This window comes from Equus asinus, chromosome 28, assembly GCF_041296235.1.
Source record: "Equus asinus isolate D_3611 breed Donkey chromosome 28, EquAss-T2T_v2, whole genome shotgun sequence".
Taxonomy (NCBI): domain Eukaryota; kingdom Metazoa; phylum Chordata; class Mammalia; order Perissodactyla; family Equidae; genus Equus; species Equus asinus.
Genome location: NC_091817.1, coordinates 32,573,959 through 32,586,527, shown reverse-complemented (window position 1 = coordinate 32,586,527; position 12,569 = coordinate 32,573,959). Strand labels below are relative to the sequence as shown.

The following is a 12,569-nucleotide window of genomic DNA, read 5'->3' as shown; positions in this document are numbered from 1 at the left end:
ACACCATCTTGATTACTGTAGCTTTGTACTAAGTTTTGAAAGTGAGAAGTGTGAATCCTCAAATTTTATTCTCCTTTTTCAAGATTGTTTTGACTATTCTGGGTCCATATGGATTTTAACATCAGCTTGTCAATTTTTTAAAAAAGAAAAAGCAGCTGGAATTTTCATAGGGATTATGTTCAATCTGTAGATCAGTTTGGGGAGTATTGCTATCTTAACAATATTAAGTCTTCTGATCCATGAACATGGAGTGTTTTTCCATTTATTTAGGTCTTTTAAAATTTCCTTCAACAATGTTTTGAAGTTTTCAGAGTACAAGTATTACACTTCTTTTCTTAAAGTTATCCCTGAATATTTTGTTCTTTTTGATACTATTGTGAGGGGAATTGTTTTCTTAATTTCATTTTTGGATTGTTCATTGCTAGTGTATAAAAATAAAATTGATTTTTTTAAACAAACAAGCTAATTAAAAAATGGGCAAAAGATCTGAACAGACATCTCTCCAAAGAAGATTTACAGATGGCCAACAGGCACATGAAAAGATGTTTAACATCACTAATTATTAGGGAAATGCAAATCAAAACTACAATGAGATATCACCTTACACCTGTCAGAATGGCTATAATGAACAAGACAGGAAATACCAAGTGTTGGAGAGGATGTGGAGAGAAGGGAACCCTCATACACTGCTGGTGAGAGTGCAAACTAGTACAGCCACTATGGAAAACAGTATGGAGATTCTTCAAAAAAATTAAAAATAGAACTACCATATGATTCAGGTATTCCACTGCTGGGTATTTATCCAAAGAATGTGAAAACATGAATGCATCAAGATACATGCATCCCTATGTTCATTGCAGCATTATTCACAATAGCCAAGATGTGGAAACAAGCTAAGCACCCATTAATGGATGAATGGATAAAGAAGGTATGGTGTATATACACAATGGAATACTACTCGGCCACAAAAAAGAGGAAATCTTGCCATTTGCAACAATGTAGATGGACTTTGAGGGTATTATGCCAAAAGCAAAATAAGTCAGACAGAGAAGTCAAATACCATATGATTTCACTCATAAATGGAAGATAAAAGCAACGACAAACAAACACATAGATACAGAGATTCGATTGGTGGTCACCAGAGGGGGAGGGCAGAGGGGGGAGGGTGGAACAGGTGATAGGGCACATGTATATGGTGATGGATGGTAATTAGTCTTTGGGTGGTGAACACGATGTAGTCTACATAGAAACTGAAATATAATGATGTACATCTGAAATTTATATAATGTTATAAACCAATGTTACCTCAATAAAAATTTAAAAAATAAAATAAAATTGATTTTTTTATATTGATCTGTACCATTCTACCTGGTTGAACTCATGTCTAATAATTTCTTAGTGAATTCCTTAGGATTTTCTATATGCAAGATCATGTCATCTGTAAATAAAGATAGGTTTACTTCTTCCTTTCCAGTATGGATGCTTTTTATTTCTTTTTCTTGCATAGCTCTCTTTTCACTCTCCTTTTAGGAGGACCCTGGCATGTCTCATGAATCAGCAGAGGATTTGTTTCATTTTAACGTTGGGGGCTGGCATTTCTCAGTTCCCAGAAGCAAACTGGCTCAGTTCCCAGACTCCCTGCTGTGGAAAGAGGCTTCAGCCTTGACCTCTTCAGAAAGCCAGAGGCTATTCATCGACAGAGATGGCTCCACATTTAGGCACGTCCACTATTACCTCTACACCTCCAAACTCTCCTTCTCCAGTTGTGCAGAACTGAACTTGCTCTATGAGCAAGCACTGGGTTTGCAGCTGATGCCTTTGCTGCAGGTAAGATACTCTTGTCTTCCAGGAGTGGTGATCAGTAACATAGACCTTACATCATTAAATGTTGTATCCTTTTATATATTGGTTGCTGAGGTGACCCTCTTAATGGGAAAGTGTGATGAGTGAGTTAAAGTAATAGTACACTGGAAATGCATGTTCTGAATAAAGGATTTCATCCTGATTCTGCCTTATCTATACCAGCAGCCACCAGGGATTCACGATGGGACTTACCACCCACTGAGAGGGTGCTCTTAACTCTTAGAAATCCTATTTTAAGCTCCTTGTTTTTTGTTGAATTTTTTTTAAAGATTTTATTTTTCCTTTTTCTCCCCAAAGCCCCCCGGTACATAGTTCTGTATTTTTAGCTGTGGGTCCTCCTACTTGTGGCATGTGGGATGCTGCTCCAGCATGGCCCGACCAGCATCGCCATGTCTGCGCCCAGGATCCGAACCAGAGAAACCCTGGGCCACCAAACTGGAGCACGCAAACTTAACCACTTGACCACAGGGCCGGCCCCATGTTGAATTTTAAAAAGTGAAAACTTTAGAAATTATAGGGTTTTCTATATACACTGTATCTGAGATTTAAAATCTAAAAGATTCATCAAGAATGTTACTTATCAGAGCCAGCCTGGTGGTGTAGTGGTTAGGTTCACATACTCTTGCTTTGGTGGCCTTGGGGTTCATGGATTCAGATCCTGGCCACGGACCTACACACTGCTCATCAAGCCATGCTGTGGTAGCATCCCACATACAAAATAGGGGAAGATTGGCACAGTTGTTAGCTCAGGGAGTCTTCCTCAAGCAAAAAGAAGAAGATTGGCAACAGATGTTAGCTCAGGGCCAATCTCCCTCACCAAAAAAAAAAAAAAAAAGTTACTTGTCACTCTGCCTGTTGGTACATAAGGTTCACTTGCAGCAAAACCAAAATGTCCTCCAAATTGCAGAATCTTTCCTTTGTCTTCACATCTCTGTTCTCCCAGACTTCTTATTTTTTCATTGTAAGAGCTTTAAATACCTTTACTTATAAAACATTAAAGCATCACCAAAGAATGTTACCTTCTTTCCTAATTTTTCTCCAAACTACAGAAGTCATTTCTGTGGCTTATCTTAAGTAGTTTATTCTTTTTTTTTTCTTTTTTAAAATTTTATTTATTTATTTATTTATTTTTAGTTGTGGGTCCTTCTAGTTGTGGTATGTGGGACACCGCCTCAGCATGGCTTGACGAGCGGTGCCATGTCCAGGCCCAGGATCCGAACTGGTGAAACCCTGGGCCTCCGAAGCGGAGTGCATGAACTTAACCACTCAGCCACGGGGCTGGCCCCAATTAAGTAGTTTATTCTTAGTTTTTGAACAATGATTTTTTTTTAACCTGGAAAAACTAAATATTATAACTGGGAAGGACCATTGGCCATGCTCCATATTAATCCCACTGGACAAGGTGTTTTTTATTCCATCTCAGAAAGCACTGACCAACAATCTACAGTGCAGCTCAGTGCACTACCAACTGTGCCTCCCAACACCTCTTAGAAGAAAATTGAGGTAGACTGTACATATCTGGGTCTTATAGGAATGAGAACATTTCCTAATGCATGTTTTTATAGACACTCCTTACTAAATAATTCAATGTTTTAAAAATTATATATTTGGGGGCCGGCCCCATGGCCAAGTGATTAAGTTGGCACACTCCGCTTCCGCAGCCCTGGGTTTCACTGGTTTGGATTCTGGGCGCGGACATGGCACCTCTCATCAGGCCACACTGAGGTGGCGTCACACATAGCACAACTAGAAGGACTCACAACTAAAATACACAACTATGTACCGGGGGGCTTTGGGGAGAAAAAGGAAAAATAAAAATCTTAAAAAAAAAAAGTTATATATTTGGAGATCAAAACCCTTGACATAATCCAGTGCACATTGTTGTAGTATTCTTTTCTTTTTCTTTTTTATTTATTTATTGTTTTTCTGCTTTATCTCCCCAAATCCCCCCGGTACATAGTTGTATATCTTAGTTGCAGGTCCTTCCAGTTGTGGCATATGGGACGCCGCCTCAACGTGGCCTGACGAGCGGTGCCATGTCCGCGCCCAGGATCCGAACCAGCGAAACCCTGGCGGCCTGCAGCGGAGCGCTCGAACTTAACCACTCGGCCACGGGGCCGGCCCCCTTTTATTTTTTTTTTAAAGCTACTTATATGAAATAAAAATTTTTTCAACTACCCCAGGAATGTACTAGAATTGCTTACAAATGGCTTCAAAATTACTTAAATGGCCTGGCATGGCAGGATTGCTGATGACTCTATACCAAGGCACCATTTTATGGGGAAAAGGTGGGAGTCACTTGTTCATTGCAGAAAATCAAGGCAACTTTTTGAAGAACTATTTTAAAGAACATGAACCTATTATAGAGTTTTTCAAGTCCTTCAACTCCTTTGCTGTCCTCACTTCCCAAATTGAAACAAAATATATCTGGGAAGCAACTTCTAAATGGGAGGTAAGAACTCAGAGGCCAATGAGTTGATCCAATTCCAAAGTTCCAAGTTGTGTGAACAGTAGAAGTATTTGAAGAATCATGTGGATCTGCCTCCCTGAAACAGACTGTAAAACAAGTGCTTATGCTTTGGAAATGGTGTTTTCAAAGAAATAAACATTTAGGCTGGCGCAACTGAAGTGGTGTTTATTCATTGAAACAGGGTGTAAATACAGCTGGAGAATCAACAGCTGTCTCAAGCAAATCATCAGCCTCACACATTTCCATCACTTTCCCCACTTCTAAGGCCTGTCCAGATACTCAGGTTCTTGCCTAAATGCACAAACAGTTTGCTTGAAGAAAATAGAGTTTGCCAATGGTTAGTCTAAAGACTCTTCTTGGGCATCCTAACTTAATGCATTCAACCAGTATTTACTGAAAGTATTCTGGATACCAGGCATTATTCCTATGGGTTTTAAGGCACACATGGGATGATCCAATAAAAATATAATGTGAATCACATGTATAATTTCAAGTTTTCTAGTAGCCACATTTTAAAAAATAAAAGGTGACATTAATTTTAATAATATATTTTATTTAACCCAATCTACTTAAAATACTATCATTTCAACATGTAGTCAATATTTTTAAATTGATAGATTTTACATTCTTTTTTTGTACTGTCTTCAAAATCTGATGTGTGTTTTACACTTCTAGCACATCTCAAATTCAGACTATCACATTTCAAGTACTCAATAGCCATATGTGACTAGTAGCTATCATATTGGACAGCATATATCTAAACTGTTCTAAACTGTTAGTGCTCCTCACTATAGAGTCTTTCAGATTTAGCCCCTAACAATAAAAGTGGGACTTTGTGTCCCGCTAACTGAAGTTCCCCTGTACTCAACAAGTGGCATATCCTACTCAGGATTATCTGTAATATAGTATGCTTTGTTGGAAAGCCATGTAGAAGATACCAACAAGCAGTATGAGATGGGAAGTCTCTGGAGGACAGGCAGCTGGGCTCACACTGCTGCTCTGTTCTCTACCCCTCCTCATCCCCCTATCCTCACCACTTATCTCTCCCACCCCCCACTTCACCTGCCCACGCTACCTTCCCCCAGCCTGTAGCTTTGGCCTACAAAGGGCACACTTGATACCTATTATTATCTTGATTCTAACATTTATTATATATTGTGTATCAGTCACTGCCCTTATGGTACTGGAATTTATGAAAGAATAAAATATTTATACCTAATCTGCTTGTTTTTTAATGTACAGATAGATGTGTAGTATGTGGTAAGGAGATAGGGAGTGACTGAGGCCAAGGAAACTTCTCCTTTAGAAAAAGTGGTCAGGAACAGCAAACACAAATGCCCTGAGGTTAGAGTGGCTTGGGAGAGGAATATTCAGAGGCCATCATCAGGTGTAATAAAAGGTAAGGAGATGCCAAAGGTAGACAACAAGGTCAGAGGAAGCCAGGGTTGAGATCTTACAGAGTCTTACAGGCCACGTTGAAGACACAGGATCTATTCTAAATGTTATGGTTAGCTTTTGGAGATGTTTAAAGAAAGAATTAAACTGACAAAAAAGTTTTAAAAAGATCATTGGACCTTGGGTTAAGCAATGGTTTTTCAGATACAACATCAAAAGCACAAGCAACCAAAGAAAAAAATAGATAATTTAGACTTCATGAAAATTAAAAACTTTCGTGCTTCAAAGGACACCATCAAGAAAGTGAAAAGACACAATCTAAGTGCCTATGGACAGATGAATGGATAAAGAAGATGTGGTATATGTACATAATGGACTACTACTCAGCCATAGAAAAAGATGAAATCTTGCCATTTGAGACAGGTGGAGAAAGATACTGTATGAGTTCAGTCATATTTGGAAGATTAAAAAAACAACAACAGGGGCCGGCCCCGTAGCCGAGTGGTTAAGTTTGCAGGCTCCACTTTGGCGGCCTGGGGTTTTGCTGGTTCGGATCCTGGGCATGGACATGGCACTGCTCGTCAGGCCACACTGAGGCAGCGTCCCACATGCCACAACTAGAAGGACCCACAACTAAAATATACAACTATGTACTAGGGGGATTTGGGGATAAAAAACAGAAAAAAAAAAAAAAAAGATTGGCAACAGTTATTAGCTCAGGTGCCAATCTTTAAAAAGAACAAAAAACAACAACATATAGATACAGAAAACCGTTTGGTGGTTTCCAGATAGGTAGGGATTACGGCAAAATAGGTAAAGGGGGTCACTTGTACAGTGACAGATGGAAACTAGATTTTTGGTGGTGAACATGATATGGTGCCTACAGAAGTTGAATTATAATGATGTATATCTGAAATCTATATAATGTCATAAATCAATGTTAACTCAGTAAAAAAATACAGTGTATAATACCAAAAAAAAAAGTGAAAAGACAACCCACAGAATGGAACAAAATATTTGCAAATCACATATCTGATAAGGGATCTGTATCCAGAATATATAAAGAACTCTTATAACTAAACAACAAAAAGATAATCAAATTTAAAAATGAGCAAAAGCTTTGAATAGACGTTTCCCCAAAGAAGATATACAAATGGGCAATAAGCACATGAAAGGTGCTCAACATCATTACCCATCAGGGAAATGCAAATCAAAACCACAATGAGGGCCAGCCTGGTGGCACAGCGGTTAGGTTCACACGTTCCGCTTCGGTGGCCCGGGGTTCACCAGTTTGGTTACCAGGTGCAGACGTGGCACCGCTTGGCAAGCCATGCTGTGGCAGGCATCCCACATAAAAAATAGAGGAAGATGGGCACGGATGTTAGCTCAGGGCCAGTCTTCCTCAGTAAAAAGAGGATGATTGGCAGCAGACGTTAGCTCAGGGCTGATCTTCCTCAAAAAAAAAAATTAAAAAACCACAATGAGATACTACTTCACACCCACTAAGATGCCTGTCATCAAAAAAACAATAACAGGTGTTGGCAAGGATGTGGAAAAGTTGGAACCCTCATACACTGCTGATGGGAATGTAAATTTGTACAGCCTCTTTGGAAAACAGTCTGGCGGTTCCTCAAAAAGTTAAACATAAAATTACCATATGACCCAACAGTTCCACTCCTACGTATATCCTCAAGAGAAATTAAAACCTATGTCCACACAAAAACTTGTAGACAAATGTTCATAGCAGTGTTATTCATAATAGCCAATAAGTGGAAACAACCCATATGTTCATTGGCTGATGAATAGACAAACAAAATATATATTCATATAAGGGAATATTATTTGTCAATAAAAAGGAATGAAGTACTGATACATATATCAGTAACAACAAGGATGAACTTTGAAACATGCTAAGTGGAAGAAGCCAGACACAAAGGACCATATATTGTATGATTCCATTTATATAAAATGTTCAGGATAGGCAAGTTATAGGGACAGAAAAATTAGTGGTTGCCTAGGGCTGAGGTACAGTGTGGGAAGAGTAGGGTGAGCAGGAATGGGCAGTGACTGTTAATGGGTGCAGGGTTTCTTTTTAGGGTGTTGAAATAGATTGTGGTGATGGTTGTACAACTCTGTGAACATAGTAAAAACCATTGAACTGTACAATTTAAATGGGTAAATTTTATCATTTATGTTATATATGTGAAGTTTATTTACATTTTATTTAATATGAAATATATTTCAATAAAGCTATAAAAAAATCATTTACTTCTGGCTTGACTTTAGACCAGGAGTCAGCAAACCACAGCCCAGGGATCAAATCCAGCCCACTACCCTTTTTGTATGGCCTATGAACCTAAGAATGGTTTTTATATATTTTTTTTTTTTTAAAGATTTTTTATTTTTTCCTTTTTCTCCCCAAAGCCCCCTGGTACATAGTTGTACATTCTTTGTTGTGGGTCCCTCTAGTTGTGGCATGTGGGACGCTGCCTCAGCGTGGTTTGATGAGCAGTGCCATGTCCGCGCCCAGGATTCGAACCAACGAAACACTGGGCCGCCTGCAGCGGAGCGCACGAACTTAACCACTCGGCCACGGGGTCAGCCCCTTTATATTTTTAATTGGTTGAAAAAAAGTCAAAAGAAAAATATTTTGTGGCATATAAGAATTATATGAAATTCAAATTTCAGTGTCCATTAACAAAGTTTTATTGGAACACAGCCATGCTCATTTGTTTATATATTGTCTATGGCTGCTCTTGAGCTACAATACAGAGTTGAATAGTTGCAACAGGGATCATATTCTCAAAACCTAAACAATTTACTATCTGGCTTTTTACAGAAAAAATTGGCTGACTGTTGGCCTAGACTCTAGAGGAGCAAGGGAGGAAGCAGGAAGACCAGTTTGGAGGCTCCTGCAGCATCCAGATGAAAGATACTGGTGGTTTGGTCTAAGGTGGTAATAGTGGAGTTAGAAGTGTTCAAATTCTGGATATGTCTTGGTAATAGAACTGACAGGGTTTGCTGATGAATCGGAGCTAGGGTGAGAGAGAATGGATAACTCCTTTGTTTGTATCCTGAGCAATCAGCTAATGGTGGCTCCTGAGGGACGTGCACGTTTAGGAGGAAAAATCAGGAGTTACGATTTGAATTGTGTTAAGTTTGAGAGGCAAGAAAAGGGTGCTTACTAAACATCCAGTGGTGATGGTGAGGAGGCAGCTAGATGTCTAGGTCTGGAATTTATGGGAGCCGTCGAGTCTAGAGATACAAATTTGAGAGTCATCAAAGCTGATGTAAATCCATGAGCCTGGATGCGTAGGAATGTCATATCTTGTTCACAGGGGAAATACAAAGTAGTCATGACAGGTCTGTACCTTAACATCACAATGCTTCCTAGAACTTTCTGTGTACTTTGGGAAGTCTCCTTTGCCTATATTTAACATAAACTGCTCCCAGCCTCTCACATGCTATCAGCCTAGTTGGGAGTCATAACTGCTACTGCAGAGTATGAAATTTCCCTTCAGGGTCATTCACAAGGGTTCAAGGTTCAGGGCAGACAAAGTCCACTGAGGAGTTAGTATGTTGTCAGTACATACTACTTATGTTTCCTTTTTCACTGCCTTCTGAGAACTTCTAAGTTTGGAAACTTAAATTGTTCCAGCTGTGAGCATTCTGCTACCAGCAAGCAGCCCAAATACACCTGCGCTCCATGTGCTTAAGGGAGCCAGGGAGTTTTTATGTTGATCACACAAATGATGCTTTTATGAAAATAGACCAGTGACAATCTCACATTTCCTATTACTCACAATGTGAAGAGAGATTACCACTGTGATCTTGGAAAGGAAGATTACACAAACAACAGACATTCATCCCAACAGTATAGCTTGTCTGTGGATATGGGTAAGTGGACAACTCAAGTGTAAACACCTGGACATGGATGGCATCAGGGCTCCTCACAGGATGGCCATCTGCTTGTCCTGGCTCATATCCTGACACATACACACACCTACATGCATGCCTGGGCACACCCATGCATACCCACTTGGAAGTTCAGCTATGTCCCTAAGCACCCCATATGCCTTCTCTCCATACCTTTTTACTTGCTCTTCCCTCTTCCTAGAATGCTTGCCCTTTAACATTTAGCCTAAATGTGGCCCATGGAAAGCCTAGCCTGACATTTCCAGGCTAGTTTTTATCTCTTTGCTCTCATAACACAGATAATTCTTCTCCTATATCAGTGCTAATTCTTTTGGGATGATGTATTCATATGTCTTTCTCCCTCGTTAGCCTATTTTCTCTTCATGTTTGCATTCCTAGCATCTCTCACAGTACCTAGCCTGTAACAAGTTTAATAAACACCTGCTGAGAGGACATTGAATGATGTACCCAAGATGACCTGTGAAGACTGAATCTACTTCTGCAGGGTGGGGGGACTGGAGCTGGCAGTGGAGGGGCAGGTTCGAGATGCTGATAGCTGTGTCTTATTTGGCTTCTTTTGCTGACTGCTGTTCTGTACATCCTTTTGTTCTATCAGCCGTCTTCCCTCCAGCTTCAATGTGGTGCTGGCTCCCTTGTCTTTACAAGGCAGTTGGAGATTTGGAAGCTCCCCTAAGCTCCTTTACCATCATATGCCTTTCAATAGCCCACATCAGAACATGGGGCATCTCTGAGCACTACTGCTGCTGCTTAGGAAAACCTCCGTTAAGTCCCAAAGCTCTGCCAGTAGTGCATTTGTCAGCCATCTTTTGGCAACGATACACATACACATACACACTCGCCCCCGCGCCATCAGTCTTATTTTGCTTGTGATGTATTTTTTTCACTACTATCTAGGCCAAAAACAACATTAATTATCCTTGTGTTAGCAATTAGCCATCTGAATTCAGTTCTGTATTTCCCTAAAGAAATCCTTCCTCTAATAACTTTCTGGGTCATAGCATATGAAGAGTAAAAGTTCTAGAAGTAATATTTAGGCAGATAGAAGTGGAATCGAAGTCCATAGAAGAGCAGCCCCACACTCTGTGGCAATTTCAGTCCGCGCAGCCAAAGGATGGCTGGATGCCTAGGCTGTCGAAGTGCTCTTCACTCATTCATTTGTTCATTCCACAAAATCGTATTGTGACCCCACAGGGGCTGTTGTGGGTGCTGGAAGTACAGCAGAGAACAAAATAGTCAGGGTCCTTGTGGTCTAGAGGTTATATCTATTAGGGGAGACTGGCAGACAGTAAATAAGTAGGTGTTATTGAGAACAAAACAGTAGAGTGAGGAGATTAGGGAATGCTTTCTGTGAATTCTTACAGTACCCAAATGGCTTCCTATGTGTAGAAGGCTTTGTATTTCTAGAAGTCAGAGCAAGGATTGACTGAGAGAGTTTAGAAAACCTAGAGTTAGAAAAAAACCTAGTTGAGGCTCCTGGGCCTAGTGCATGCAGCATGACTTGACTGGCAGGAATTGCAATCTTTGGGGGTTTATTTATTTGTTTTCTTTTTCTTTTTAAAGATTTGTCAAACACACCTTTCTTGGGGAAAAGGGTACTGTTCACACTTAACATTAGTGGAAGTAGCACAACATGGAGATTTCATTTCTGCGAAATAGATTGTTCTCTCCTCAACTAGCACATCCATCTCTCAAGCTGGTTGGACTGTCATTACTGACTTGCCTTAAAGGACACACCTGGGTATCAAGCAGTACCTCCAAATAGGGCATCCAGGCCCATCCTCAAACGGATTGTTCTCCCAAGCAGGGATTTTCCTCCCCCAATATACCCCTTCCACAGTGGCCAATTTAGAATTCTTCAAGGACACCATTGTTTCCTCCACTGAGATAGAATCTGGGGATTTGAATCTGCAGGTGAAGTAAATGGCAGGTTCAACTTCCTGTGACGCAGTCAGCTTAGCATGGCCTTGGAATTGTATGACATCTCTTGCAGAATCTCCCCAGTTTCACTCTCTTTTCTTGCTACTTTACCCAACGTCTTTTGATTTGTCATCAATCAGACCCAAGCTGGCCCTTTCTTCCTGTCATCCTGTCTCCCTCTCCTCCTTTGTCCCCGTCCCTCTCCCATTTAGATCTTCCCTCCCAACTCCAGGTCCCAAGTTGGAATTGCTGTCTTCATTGCCCTCTGAACTCTCTGGGCTCTGCTCATTGTAATCCTGTGCTGGCTTTTCCTATGGTTTTGGATACTCAGCATCTTTCTTAGTGTTTTTTTTTTTTTTCTTTTTTTAAAGATTTTTAATTTTTCCTTTTTCTCCCCAAAGCCCCCGGTACATAGTTGTATATTCTTAGTTGTGGGTCCTTCTAGTTGTGGCATGTGGGATGCCACCTCGGCATGGCCTGATGAGCGGTGCCATGTCTTCGCCCAGGATTCGAACCGACGAAACACTGGGCTGCCTGCAGCGGAGCATGCAAACTTAACCACTCTGCCACGGGGCCAGCCCCATCTTTCTTAGTTTTTATGAGTGCAGTCTGCTTCTCTGCCAGCTCCTTTTGGGTTCCCCCATGTCTCATTTTGCTTTTATTTCCAGGAGACTCAACTGTTCAGTCCTCTATTTTTGTGCATTCTTTCATTTAATACAGCAGTTCTGAGAACTTAATACACACTAGGTTCTAGACTAGAAGCTAAGGATGCACCAACCCAGTCCTTCCTCCAGGATCCTTGGTAGACGGGGGAGGACAGGCTGAAACTATGCCAGAGGCCTAGACAGAGAAGTTTTCAGGCATCTGTGGGGACAAAGGAGGAGGCTGACCCACTCTGGCTGGGGGAAGCTCTAGGTGTCTAGGCAGAGAAAGGAGGAGGGAAGTATTCTGGGCAGAAGGAACAGTATACATAAAGTTGAGGAGGCGT

General features: G+C 40.7%; 1 protein-coding gene across 1 annotated transcript in view; it reads left to right on the top strand.

Moving 5' to 3' along the window:
* KCTD19 (potassium channel tetramerization domain containing 19) overlaps positions 1 to 12,569 on the top strand; it is a 33,652-nt gene that overhangs the window by 4,325 nt on the left and 16,758 nt on the right. Inside the window, exon 2 of the mRNA XM_070500181.1 lies at positions 1,531 to 1,827. Coding sequence (XP_070356282.1) covers positions 1,531 to 1,827 — 297 coding nt within the window. The remainder of the gene's footprint in view (positions 1 to 1,530; positions 1,828 to 12,569) is intronic.